The sequence below is a fragment of the Octopus sinensis genome, linkage group LG26, assembly GCF_006345805.1.
Source record: "Octopus sinensis linkage group LG26, ASM634580v1, whole genome shotgun sequence".
Lineage (NCBI taxonomy): Eukaryota > Metazoa > Mollusca > Cephalopoda > Octopoda > Octopodidae > Octopus > Octopus sinensis.
The window spans coordinates 16056520-16071154 of NC_043022.1; the positions used below are offsets into that span (position 1 = coordinate 16056520).

A 14635-nucleotide genomic window follows, 5' to 3' on the forward strand; every position below is an offset into this window, starting at 1 on the left:
CAGCCCCTTGTGGGCAATAAAGAAATATATATAATACTTTCATCATCATAATCATCGTTTAATGTCTCTCCCTCTAAAATTGCTGGCCCTGTGTCAAAACTTGAAACAATAATCTTATCCCACAAGAATTGTTAGCATGCCAGGCAAAATGCTTAGCAGCATTTCATCTGTCTTTATGTCTTGAGTTAAAATTCCACTGAGGTCGAGTTTGCTTTTCATCCTTTTGAGATTAATGAAATGAGTAAACCCCTACTCTCGAAATTGCTGGCCTTGTGCCAAAATTTTAAACAAGGGTTATTACATATAATAAACAGATTTATTATATATGAAAAAGATAGGAGTGGCTGTGTGGTAAGTAGCTTGCTTACCAACCACATGGTTCTGGGTTCAGCCCCACTGCATGGCACCTTGGGCAAGCAACTTCTATAGCCTTGGGCTGACCAAAGATGGAAATTGAAAGAAACCCATCAACTTTCTCATCTTCCTGAGCGTTAAACTAATACACCTGTTTGTTGTTTATACACCTGTCTTTGTCTTTTCGTAAATTCCAACTATATATATATATATAGTTCAAAATGTGACCTTGTGTGTACCGTTGGCGATTTTTTTTCCTCTGTCTTCCCTTCTCCTATGTTTCCGACGAAGAGCTCCGCTCGAAACGTTAAACCCTCCTCCTTTCCTTCTTTCCTGAGCATCCAATAATACTATATTTGTTCCACGTCCTCGCTTTGTTGTGTTTTTTTGTGCTTTCTTGTTTGGATTAACTATATATATATATATATATGTATATATATATATATATATACACATGTATGTATATGTTTGTTTGTTTGTCCCCTGCACCATCGCTTGACAACCAATGTTGGTGAGCTTACATCCCCGTAACTTAGCGGTTCAGCAAAAGGGGCCGATAGAATAAGTACTAAGCTTACAAAGAATAAGTCCTGGGGTCGATTTGTTCGACTAAAGGCGGTGCTCCAGCATGGCCACAGTCAAATGACTGACACGACTGAAGACAAAATAAACAAAAGAGATGTGTACCTACCTCCATTCCGCATTCCAGTCCCTTTTCGCCGTATATATCGTATATTGTTCTTGTGTGTTTGTCTGACAGAACTGGAAACAGAGAAGAAAATTCCGGATGTAAGCAAAAAAGATCTCAACTTGTTACTTTTCTTTAATAATAATCATTACCATCACCATCTAACGTCTGTTGTCCATGCTGGCATGGGTTGGACGGTTTGACCAGGGCTGGCACACTGGAAGGCTGCACCAGACTCCAGTCTGATTTGGCATGGGTTTCTACTGCTGGATCCCCTTCCTAATGCCAACCAGTCTGAGAGTGTAATGGGTGCTTTTACATGCTAATGGTACAGGTGCCATTAGAGAGCCAATTTGCATGACACCAGTATCTGCCACGACTGCAATTTTGCTCAGCTTGACATAATGCCAAAGGTCTTGGTCATTGCTTCCGTGAGGCCCAGCACTCAAAAGGAACTCAACTACTTTGCCTCCATGAGGCCCAGCACTCGAAAGGAACTTAGCCACTTTGCCTCCGTGAGGCCCAGAACGCAAAAGGAACTTAGCCACTTTGCCTCCGTGAGGCCCCTTCAACAATCAGTATATCATTGAGAGAATGGAGAAAATCACTAATTTTAGGTCAGACCTATGCTGCCAGCATGGACCATGGACATAAGATGATGATAATGATGTTTTAATATGAAGACAGAGTCAGGTAATGAGCTGGCAGAATCATTAGCAAACAGGGCAAAAATGCTTAGTGAAATTTCATCCGTCTTTATGTTCTGAGTTCAAATTCAACCAAGGTCAACTTTGCTTTTCATCCTTTCAGGGACAATAAAATAAAAACTAGTTGAACACTGAGGTTGATACAATCAACTTATCCACCCTGCTCCCTCAAAATTGCTGGCCTTGTGCCAAAATCTAAAAATAATGAGAGGGTGTAGAACCTTATGCAAATTCCATATTCAAACACACACGTTTATAAAAATGCTTAGCCATCACCCATAAGCAAAAGTAGGGACTTGGTAGCTTGGACTATGCTGTCACTAACTGCTTAAAGCAGTGGTTCCCAAAGTGGGCGGTACCACCCCCAGGGCGTTGAAGAAAAATGGGGTGGCAATGGGGTGACAAAAATTGGGGCAATGGGGTATAAAAAAATAAAAACACAAAATAAAAGGTTTATTAGGTTAAATTTTATTTGTGAAATACCGTTGTTTTGAATTTGTTGCAGAAAATGGTCTATGTCTGTGATGATGAGTGGGGTGGAGGGCACTAGGTATGTGGCCTTATAACCAAGGGGTCGGCAGCCTGAAAAGGTTTGGGAACCACTGGTTTAAAGTACCAATGTAGTAGTGAGCAGACACTAATGCCCTCTCCTCTCTCCTAACCAGGACTCAGTGAAATACTGAGGATGTGGTAGCTGGAGTGAGAGAGAAGACTACCCTAGTACTCATTTTCACTGGAGCAACATGAAATGAGGTCCCTTGCACAAGGTTACAATGCACTGCCTGGCCTAGAAATTGAACCCACAATCTTATATCTAGTCTAATCTAGTGATGCGCTGCCCTTGGGCAGGTCCTGTGTATGTGAACCTTCTCTAGTCCTCTCTCTATATAACTTAAGAAGGTCTGTACTCTCTCCTGTTAAGTAGATTACTGGAACTTCAGCGGCCATAACTAGACTTGTGATGAATACTGGAGTGATTTCCCATTGCCTTCTGCAGGCAGGTGGGATTTGAACTCAGAATCCAGAGAGCTGGAAGATGTACCATAAAGCATTTCTGTTGATGTGCCAATGATTCTGCAATTCTCCCACCAACAGAGCAAAGTGATATGAAGTATTTTTTCTCAAGAGCACAACATGCTGCCTGGTCTGAGAATTGAACCAATGACCTTGAAATTGTAAGTGCAGCACCTTAACCACTAAGCCATGGGCCTTCACCAATCTTCCATCTATTAATAAATAAATGAAATACAAACATGGCCCGGTAGTTAGGCAGCTGGACTCTTGATTATGAGGTCATGGGTTTGATTCCTTGTATGGGAGGCACCTAACCTCACATTACTGCAATCCTCTCAGCTGGCCAAAACTAAGTATCAAAACTGACAGAGTGCTTGGTCAGTGTTAAAAATAGTATGGCAGCATTAATGAATTGGTGGTTTGACCAAAAACCTTCAGATATGATGGGAGATCCAACACAAGGTCCAGTCCTTTTAAGGGTATGGTGGCTTGTATGCCTTAAGGACCCTGAGAACAATGCCTGTAGAGTGCAAGTTCCTGGTAGGACCTCCCATGCTGGACAGGGGTCAAAAGACTGAGACCAAACTAATAAGGATAGCCCTTTCCCCAGGGGTAAAAAAACAGGTTTGCATAGGGCCAAGATCCTCACCTGGGAAAAAAGCCGAGTTACAGAAACATCAATGACAATTGAAAACCAGCAACACATGAGAGGGGAAGGGTTTTTCTGAAAGGAATATATGAAGTGGGATAATGAGGCAGAACTGAAGAAGCAGGGATCCAGCTAGAGGGAAGCAGAAAAGACAGTTCAGAGTCTTTGATGGCCTTTGCTCCAGAAGGGAGCGAACAGCTTCAGTAAGTAATGAAGAGATAGGTCCAGCAGTGAAATGCTAGATCCTAGTTTCACCTTTTACTCGTTACATCATCATCATCGTTTAACGTCCGCTTTCCATGCTGGCATGGGTTGGATGGTTCAACTGGGGTCTGGGGAGCCCGAAGGCTGCACCAGGCCAGTCAGATCTGGCAGTGTTTCTACTGCTGGATGCCCTTCCTAACGCCAACCACTCCGTGAGTGTAGTGGGTGATTTTATGTGCCACAGACACAGGTGCCAGATGAGGCTGGCAAACGGCCACGCTCGGATGGTGTTTTTTATGTGCCACCGACACAGGTGCCAGACGAGGCTGGCGAACGGCCACGCTCGGATGGTGTTTTTTATGTGCCACCGACACAGGTGCCAGACGAGGCTGGCGAACGGCCACGATTGGATGGTGTGTTGATATGGTTGACCAAACTCTTGAAGGCACAGCCCCATCATAGATGGTATCTAATAATGGTTGAGGCCAACAAAAGACTAAAAAAACTCCATCTATTGTCAGTTCTTACCTTCATGGGCTTTCTTGATCTTAGAAAACATGATTTCAGCTTTTTTTTTCTCTGAATCCCCATGGTGTTTATCAGGGTGGTATATTTTGCTGAGCCGTCGGAAAGCATTGTTTATTTCTTCAAGGGTAGCCTGTGGAGGAGAAAAACGTTTGGAAAGAAATTGATAATCTAAGTTTAAAAAGTTAGCAGCCGAGAAAAACAAATTCTGGTTATTTTATAGAAGACAGAAAAACATGGCAAACAAAATATAACAATAAAACAGTTCCCAGGAGTTGGATCAAGAAAGAAACTACGTATCTGACAGATCTTCAGTTGCAGGTAAACATTGTCTCTGCATACCTGAGGACTGTACTGTAGATTCTGATAAGCATTGGTTAATCATACTGGGTGAGACACAGTAGTGTTGCAAGCAGCATGTGCTGTGCTATGCCCCTGTGTCCCATCTACTTCTGTGCAAGGGTTGACTTCTATTTTGCCATCTTCCTTTCATCAAATTTTAATATGCCGTACTGTCAGCCAGTCCAATGCGTGACAGCTTGGAGGAAGAACTGAATTTGAAGTACAAATGATGACAGAAGGGTTAAATGTCGACGTCTCTATTGTTCTGAGAGTGAAAGAAAGAGACTTGTGAAGGGGTAAAAATTTAGATTGTGGTATTTTTGAAGAGTGCTTAGGACTGAAAATAAAATAACACCTGCTATGAATAATAATAATAACAATAATAATCCTTTCTACTACAGACACAAGGCCAGGATATTTTGTGGGGTGGGTGGACAGTTGTTCACATCAACCCCAGTACTCAACTGGTACTTAATTTATCGACCCCAAAAGGATGAAAGGCAGTCGACCTCGACAGAATTTGAACTCAGAATGTAGCGACAGGCATGAAAGGCAAAGCTGACCTTGGCGAAATTTGAACTCAGACTGTAGTGGCATATGAAATACCAATGAGCATTTTGCCTGGTGCGCTAATGATTCTGCCAGCTTGCTGCCTTAATAATAATGATGGTTTCAAATTTTGCCACAAGGGCAGCAATTGTGGGGGAAGAGATGAGTCGATTACATCGACCCCAGTGTTTCAATGGTACTTAATTTATCGCCCCCCCCCCAAAAAAAAACGAAAGGCAAAGTTGACCTTGGTGGAATTTGAACTCAGAACGTGCAGACAGAAGAACTACTGCTAAGCATTTCATCCAGTATTCTAATGATTCCGCTAGCTCACAGCCTTGATAAATAATAATAATGATAACAATAACTGTTTCTGATTTAAGTACAAGGCCAATAATTTTGACGAGGTGGTGGTGGTCAGTATCAGTGACCCTAGTACTTGACTACATTGTGTTTGTCAAAGAGAGATGAAAGGCAAAGTTAACCTCAGTGGGGTTCCAACACAAATTGTAGGTACAATGCCTGAAATTTTAGGGGACGGTGGTCAATCAATTACATCAATCTGAGTATTTGACTGGTACTTTATTTTATCAGTCCAGAGGGATGAAGGGCAAAGTTGACCTGTGTGAGATCTGAACTCAGATGGCAAAGAATTGAAAGAAACACTACCAAACAATTTATCCAATGCTTCTTTCAGTTTCCATCTACCAAATACATTGACAAGGTTTTGGTCTGGCCAATTGTTCTTGTATCCCTGTTTTGCCTCACAACTTAGCTTGACCAATGGAGGGCTTCTTTCAGTTTCCATCTACCAAATACATTGACAAGGTTTTGGTCTGGCCAATTGTTCTTGTATCCCTGTTTTGCCTCACAACTTAGCTTGACCAATGGAGGGCTTCTTTCAGTTTCCATCTACCAAATACATTGACAAGGTTTTGGTCTGGTCAGCTAAAACTATTCTTGTATCCCTGTTTTGCTTCACAACTTAGCTTGACCAATACCCTGTGAATGGTAATGCATAGACAGAGACTATACATAGAGCCACGAGACAGGCATTTCCTGGTGTCCACAGTTATGCTTACGTTGGCTAAAACCATTCACGTGTCAGCAGTTCAATTAATTAGGCAACAGGTTGAACTAATTACTAGGACTGATGTAATTGATTAACCCATTGAAGTTAGTATCCCAGCATGATAGAGGAAGTGGGGAGGACAGTGGACGGGTTTGGGGGCAGTGGTTTAGGTAATGAGGAACAGTGCCTTGGTGGGCTGGTGATTGCAGTATGGAGCTGAAGAAAGGATTATCGACAGAGTATTACTAAAGTAGCAACACAGCATGAGTTATAAATAAAGAGATAGCCGTGTGGTTAAAGAGGTTCACTTCCCAACTACAAGGTTTTGGGTTCAATCCCAGTGTTTGACACTTTTGGCATGTGTCTTCTACAATAGCCTTCAAAGCCTTGTAAGTGGATCTGGTAGACAGAAACTGAAAGAAGCCAATCTGCAAGTACTTGGTTACCCTGTCAGTGCAGGTGTCACTTAAAAGCACCCAGTCCACACTGTAAAGTGGTTGGTGGTCAGAAGGGCATCCAGCAGTAAAAACCCTGCCAAAACAGACCTCACCTGTGATTGTGCCACGTAAAAAGCACTAAGTCCACTCTGCCGAGTGGTTGTTGTTAGGAAGGGCATCCAGCTGTAAAAATCCTGCCAAAACAGTTACCGAAGTCTGGCGCAAGCTTCTGCCTGGCCAGCTCTAATCAAATTGTCCCATCAATGCCAGCATAGAAGGCAGACGTTAAACGATGACGATGATGATATACATATATATATATATATATATATATATATATATATGTATATAATCATCATTATCGTTTAGCATCTGCTTTTCATGCTGGCATGGATTAGACAATTTGACTGTAACTGGTAAACCAGAGAGCTGCATCAAGTTCCAGTCTGATTTGGCATGGTTTCTATGGCGCGATGCCCTTCCTAACGTCAATAACTCCAAGAGTGTAATAAATGGGTGCTTTTTCCTTTTCACCGGCAAGAATGCCAGTTATATGACAGTGGCACTGGCCATCAGCATATATATATATATATATATGTGTGTGTGTGTGTGTGGTGTGTGTGTGTGTGTGTTTATGTCCCTTGGTCTTGACATGATAGCTGTGAATGAGCAGCATTGTGAGACAAGCAGTTGCCATTCATTTCCAATCTTTTGTAAAAATATGTTTTGCCATGAGGAAACATTATCTTGCTTGGAAACAGGTGAGGGTTGGCGACACAAAGGATATCTGTCCATATAAGATCTGCTATATGCCATCTAGCCCCTGCAAACATAGAAAAGAGGACATTAAAACAATAATGATGATGATGATGATGATATAGTTATATATATAAGATGCTGTGCATGAGAAGAATGCTGTGCATGAGAAGACCCGGCAAGACTAGTCAGGCCATAACCCGTGGCCCCGACCTGGGACGTAGTCAGTCCTGTGCATACCTTCCTTCTTGTGACACTTATGAAGACCTGTTGAGGCAAGTGAAAATCAAATCAAATCAAAACAAATCAAAATAGATGAACATCAGTGGAATTGTATTCTTTGTGGTACCAGTGCCGGTGGCACACAAGAAAACCACCCAAACGTGGCCGTAACCAGTACCGCATCGACTGGCCTCCGTGCTGTGGGCACAACAAACACCATCCGATCGTGGCGTTCGCCAGCCTCATCTGGCACCTGTGCCGGTGGCACATAAAGACACCATCCGAAGACCCGGCGACGTAGTCAGTCCACCTGTGCATACCTTCCCTCTTATGACACTTGTGAAGACCTGTGAGGCAAGTGTGTGACACTTGTGAAGACCTGTTGAGGCAAGTGAAAATCAAAAATCAAAAATCAAACCAAATCAAAATAGATGAATATCAATGGAATTTGTATCTTTGTGGTTCCAGTACCGGTGGCACACAAGAAAACCATCCGAAGTGGCCGTAGCTGGTACCGCATCGACTGGCCTCCGTGCTGTGGGCACAACAAACACCATCTGATCGTGGCCGTTCGCCAGCCTCACCTGGCACCTGTGGTCGGTGGCACATAAAAACACCATCCAAAGACCCGGCGACGTAGTCAGTCCACCTGTGCATACCTTCCCTCTTATGACACTTGTGAAGACCTGTTGAGGCAGAGGCAAGTGTGTGACACTTGTGAAGACCTGTTGAGGCAGAGGCAAGTGTGTGACACTTGTGGAGACCTGTTGAGGCAAGTGTGTGACACGCGTGACACTTGTGAAGACCTGTTGAGGCAAGTGAAAATCAAACCAAATCAAAATAGATGAACATCAATGGAATTTGTATCTTTGTGGTTCCAGTACCGGTGGCACACAAGGACACGCGTGACACTTGTGAAGACCTGTTGAGGCAAGTGAAAATCAAAAACCAAACCAAATCAAAATAGATGAACATCAATGGAATTTGTATCTTTGTGGTTCCAGTACCGGTGGCACACAAGAAAACCATCCGATCGTGGCCGTTCGCCAGCCACATCTGGCACCTGTGTCGGTGGCACATAAAGACACCATCCGAAGACCCGGCGACGTAGACAGTCCACCTGTGCATACCTTCTTCTTGTGACACTTGTGAAGACCTGTTGAGGCAAGTGACACTTGTGAAGACCTGTTGAGGCAGTGAAAATCAAATCAAATCAAAACAAATCAAAATAGATGAGCATAAATGGAATTTGTATCTTTGTGGTACCAGTGCCGGTGGCACACAAGAAAATCATCCGAACGTGGCCGTAGCCAGTACCGCATAGACTGGCCTCCGTGCTTTGGGGACGTAACAAACACCATCCGATCGTGGCCGTCCGCCAGCCTCATCTGGCACCTGTGTCGGTGGCACATAAAAACACCATCCGAGCGTGGCCGTCTGCCAGCCTCGTTGGCACCTGCCAGCCTCATCTGGCACCTGTGTCGGTGGCACATAAAAACACCATCCGAGCGTGGCCGTCTGCCAGCCTCGTCTGGCACCTGTGTCGGTGGCACATAAAAACACCATCCGAGCGTGGCCGTTCGCCAGCCTCGTCTGGCACCTGTGTCGGTGGCACATAAAATCACCCACTACACTCTCGGAGTGGTTGGCGTTAGGAAGGGCATCCAGCTGTAGAAACACTGCCAGATCTGACTGGCCTGGTGCAGCCTTCGGGCTCCCCAGACCCCAGTTGAACCGTCCAACCCATGCTAGCATGGAAAACGGACGCTAAATGATGATGATGATGATGATGATGATATATATATATGTGGAGGCGCAATGGCCCAGTGGTTAGGGGAGTGGATTCGCGGTTGTAGGATCGCTGTTTCAATTCCCAGACTGGGCGTTGTGAGTGTTTATTGAGCAAAAACGCCTAAAAGCTCCACGAGGCTCCGGCAGGAGGTGGTGGTGGTGATCCCTACTGTACTCTTTCATCCCAACTTTCTCTCACTCCTTCTTCTGTTGGCCTGCTTGCTTAGCCAGCAGGGTGGCGTCATTTGAAGGCTAAAAAAAACAATGCAATTGTGACCAGCGATGTGTAGCAACATCTGATAGCCTGGTCGGTCACGTGATATATATATATAGTCTCACTGTTAAACTAGGTTCAGGATCACCATTTTGGCAGTCTTTACAGCTCAACAAGGAATGCTCACCTCCAGCCTTTCTTTAAGGATGCTGTCCAGAAGGTATAGTTGTGTGCCAGGTTTACCATCTGCAGATGTGTGAGCAGTACATTTATGTGAAAGCACTTGTGCTTTGTTGCAAGTTAGTAACTGTTCTAAATCGAAGTATTTTCTGGTACTAAAGAAGAAATAGGTAATTGATAAGGGCCGTCATAGATGCTGAGTGATAGAGGTGCTTTTACCCTTTAGCATTCAGATTACTCTGTCAAATGTAATGCTTATTTATACACATTATTTTCAACTAGTCGTCTCTCATCTCATAGCTTTGAGATTTTGATGATGTGATTGTTTAGTTTTTGAGTGACATAGTACGACAGGTGTGAAAGGTTGAACCTGGCGATTTTGAACATAAAACAGGGAGAAGATTTTGGCCAGATAAGGCCAGTTTAAATACTAAAGGGTTAACAAGGTTTTGTAGAGTGCCGGAAGGTGATTTTATTTAGGCGTCCTGTTCAAAATTATGGAGGTTGTAATATTGTAATTTTGTTTGAGTGTTTTAATGTTGTTGAATGAGATTAGGTTACAATGCTTCTATTGTAGGATGTGTCTAGGACCCTTTTCATTTACCATGTCAACCCTTATCTTTACTTGCTTGTTTCAGTCTGTGGCTATGCTGGGGCACCACCTTGAAGAGCTTTTAGTTGAATGAGTCGATCTCAGGACTTAATTTCTTTGGAAAAGCCTGGTGCTTATTCTATCAGTCTCTTTTGCCAAACTGCTAAGATATGGGGATGTAAACAAACCAACACCAGTTGTCAAGCACTGGTGTGTGACAAACAGGTACACACAGATACAGATGATGTGGTGGTGGTGGAGGAGAAAGTCTTTATAACACGGCAGACAGAACAGGGAAACTTCTGATCAAGGATCGGAGGGAGGTTGAAACACGTAAGTTGGGAAACTTAACTAGATAGTTAAGTGTTTTGATGATGTCAAGGGCAATAAGTATACACACGAATTAAAAGCGTTTAGGAAGTTGAGAGCATGTATGTATGTATTAGACAAACAACAGATAATTATGAACTCAGTACCTCAAACAATGAGTGCTCCTTTGACAAAATGATCGAAAGTGCTTAAAGTGCAGAGGTACACAAGTAGGCGAACGTGCTGCGATTTAATGAACTTTAACCAGCCGACAAGAAAATTCATGACAGATCTTGAGAATAAAAACAGAAGCCATAATATAGATAGAAATTTGGATAATAATAATTTTTCTTTTCGTTGTTTTGTTCTTTATCTTCGTGGGTTATCGGTTTCTCTACGGGGCAATATTAGCCAATTGTTGCGTAAGACAGTATCCTGAAGTTTACTTAGTTAATGCTGTACAACGAATATGTGGCTAAAATTTGAAATAGTAAAATACGCACCGAATATGATCTTTGTGTGTCTTATTAATAACAAGGTTTAAGAAACTACATGTCGTTCCCTAATGAGCCGAGGGCACCGGTTCGATTTCCAAGTAGTGTCAGTTTCACTTCGTTTGTGTAGTAAAATGCCCTTGTCGTGAGAATTTTAAATAACCAAATACAATAACTTGGAACGAGCGTTTGAAAGAAAATAATAACAACAACAATAAGAGCAGTATCATTATTAAAAGAACCCCCCCAACCATTCAAACAAGTTTATTACATAAATATAGTAATAAGAGGAAAGTACTGAGGACCTGGTACGATTACCGGTAGCAGACAGGTTACTCCACTGAACGTTGTCAATGAATGCTCTTGAGGGGGACGAATGTTAGCACAACCTTGTAGGTTTTCCCTTTAAAAAATGTGTGGCCTTGAACGTAATTAGGAAATCGTTATTCCATTAGTAAATGTTTTTAACGTGCAGCCGTGAATGGAGTGAAGGAATGTTGTTAATTAATCAATGGCTAATCTTAACGTGTTTACGGGGGAAAGGTAGAAAGAAAGAAAGAAAATAAAGCAAAGGCAGAGAAATAAAACTGTTCACCTGAACACGATCAGAGCAACAGAAGCGATCAATTTCTGATACCCGAAAGAATTAAAGAACGGGTTATACATTATTTAGAAAATATTTCCTAACTTTTAAGGTCAGACGGGTCATTTAGAATAAGAAAATAAGTTGTCATGCGGCACTGAAACCGATAAAAAAAAGGGATGAAACAGGAATATATAAGAGCTACAGTTGTTTTTGTAACCCCAAACAAGAAGGACATTCTCAAGTGGCACCTTTGTATGTATTATAGTTTAAATAAAGGACACAAGGAGACTGGTATCGTCTCCTTTCTTCGTCGATGCTGGAGAGAGAAAGTAAATTTGCTTCCATAGTGAAAGAAAAATGTTATCAGACGAAGCTTGGTTATTTCCAGGGAGAAATACCACCAGATGTCAGCAAACATTTTAAACAAATAATGCAAAATGAGGTTAGATTTTCGTTAACAAAACATAAGTCGAACCTTTCTATCGACGTTTAGCCAAGCATAATAATCCTCTTGCACCAATTCCTCGTTGTCCTCCATGGGAGCAGCCATTTTTACTGGTTTACGATAACGGTCGGTTAATGCCGAAAAAATATTTCAGGTAATTTCACCATCTTCCAACAGAATTCCACCTAACTTTATTATCTAATTGTTAATAAATAAAATTGGCAAATATAGGTGTTTCATTCAAATAAATAATCCACTTTAAGAAAACCATAATAAAAGCCCAAATATTATGTAATGCTGCGTGATTGCTGTTCAGTTTGATTTAGCAGTCGGCAGCTTCCTGTAATGATTTATTATTCTGTTATAATGTTTAAAAACAAAATAAAGATTTGTTTATCTATCCATTGTCTTTTTCTTTTCTTTGACAGCTTCATTGCTGCAATCAAAATAAATGTAATATTATTCCTCCCCGAAAAGAAAAACAAACAACAATAAACATTAATATAGTTGTATAGTTTTCACGAAGCATCGTCTGGTATGTTTTTAATTATTATTTTTTAATACAAAGCCAAAACGATGCAAGCCACGAAGAGTTAACCATACAAAACAATGGTTAGTACTTTTGCTTAGTACGTCAATATTTCAAGGTTAGAATAACTTCTTCAGGGAAATATTCAAAGAAAAGGTGTTGTTAGTGGACTTTGCTGAAGATTTTCTGAAGAAGTCATAACTCTGAAATATTGAAATACTCGGTAAAAGTAACAAGCCATCGACCTTTATCATTAATTTTTTTACAACTTTCACTGATTTTGCTTTAATAAAAAACACTAAACATTTAGATATTTAATATACAATACAATTTTTTCCAAAACAGAAACAACAAATTTTTTGTTAATTTATGCCGCAGTAGCGTGACCTCTTGGTATTGTATAGCAGGCGGTCACTTCCGTTGGCGCAGGCGCGTTAGTGAAGCAGCCGACCTGGCATTTGGCTGATGCGGATTACTGCTGTCCCAGCCTGGAATCACTGAAAAGGTGAGTTTTATCAACCGACTTGTTGACATTCTTACACACTCGCTCTTATCCATATCAATGTCGATTTAGACTAAACTTCCTACGGCCAAAAAAGTTTCTTCAATTTTTTTTCTCCATTGTCAAGCGATTTTACTCTTTTTTGTCATTCAATTCTTCCTTTTTTTCCCCCGTCTTTCACTCTACCTCTCTCTTTCGGTTTTCTCCTCATCTTTTCTTCTCAGAGATATTTATATCCGTCATAAACACACACCCATGCTCATCCATCCATCTGTCTATCTGTCTATCTCTCTATCTATCTCTGTCTGTCTATCTATCTATCTGTCTATCTCTCTATCTATCGGTTTGTCTATCTATCTATCTATCTATCTATCTATCTATCTATCTATCTATCTATCTATCTATCTATCTATCTATCTATCTATCTATCTATCTTTCTATCTATCTATCTTTCTATCTATCTTTCTATCTTTCTATCTATCTATCTTTCTATCTATCTTTCTATCTATCTATCTTTCTATCTATCTTTCTATCTATCTATCTATCTTTCTATCTATCTATCTATCTTTCTATCTATCTATCTTTCTATCTATCCATCTATCTATCTATCTTTCTGTCTTTCTATCTGTCTGTCTGTCTATCTATATATGCATAAATATATAATCAAATATATATATATGTATATACATATACATTTATGTATACATATACATAAATGTATATATATATATATAGATATGTACATACACACCCATTTATGCATATACATGAACTTGTAAGTTTCTCTCTCCATTTTCAACACGCCTTCATTTGACAGACGACTAGAAAACAACTTTCTTTTAAAAAACTCTCACTGTGTGTGTGTTAAGATGAAGATGAAGATGAAGTTGATGGTGAACCACACTCCGTAATCTCTTAAATTCCTTCTCCAAATTATATTCTGGGAGAAAAAAACTAACCTTGTTGCACCTGTCTCCCTAAGCCACGGTGCACCTTGCACCTGTTGCATGCACGTGTATGTATGAATGCATCTTTTTATCCTTTACTGATTCCAGTCATTCGACAACGGCCATGCTGGGGCATCGCCTTGAAGGGTGTGTCAGTCGAACGAATCTACACCCCCCCCCCGGCACTTGGGTTTTTTTTTTCAAGTCTATTACTGATTCTATCGAAATCTGTTTGCCGAACCGCTATGTTACGGGAACGTAAACAAACCGACACCGGCTGTCAAGCATTTGTGGGAGGGAGAGAACAGATACGAACGCACACATATGAATATATACGACGCGCTTCCATACAGTTTCCGTCCACCAGCTCTACTCACAAGGCTTTTTAGTCGGCCCCGGAATTATAGTGAAAGAAGTCTCTTGCCCAAGGTGTCACGCCGTGGGATCGAACTCGTAACCATGTGGTTGGGAAGTCTGCATGTGTACAATAGAAATACATTTTCAAAGTTGTTTTGTTTTCCAGTCAG

The 14635-nt window shown here is 41.3% G+C and overlaps 2 protein-coding genes across 7 annotated transcripts in view; one reads left to right on the forward strand and one right to left on the reverse strand.

Annotated features, from left to right (window-relative positions):
* The window catches only part of LOC115224824 (dnaJ homolog subfamily C member 11-like), a 59526-nt gene extending 47217 nt beyond the window's left edge, over positions 1 to 12309 (reverse strand). The window contains exons 1-3 of the mRNA XM_029795749.2: positions 12161 to 12309; positions 4145 to 4274; positions 1046 to 1116 (exon numbers count right to left, since the gene is read on the reverse strand). Coding sequence (XP_029651609.1) covers positions 1046 to 1116; positions 4145 to 4274; positions 12161 to 12235 — 276 coding nt within the window. The 5' untranslated portion in view covers positions 12236 to 12309. The remainder of the gene's footprint in view (positions 1 to 1045; positions 1117 to 4144; positions 4275 to 12160) is intronic.
* Positions 12310 to 13087: 778 nt separating this feature from the next.
* LOC115224688 (calmodulin-binding transcription activator 2-like) overlaps positions 13088 to 14635 on the forward strand; it is a 761011-nt gene continuing 759463 nt past the window's right edge. For all 6 annotated transcript variants that reach the window (XM_036513528.1, XM_036513532.1, XM_036513529.1 and 3 more), the window contains exon 1: positions 13088 to 13164. The gene's annotated coding sequence lies outside the window, so the exon portion shown is untranslated. The remainder of the gene's footprint in view (positions 13165 to 14635) is intronic.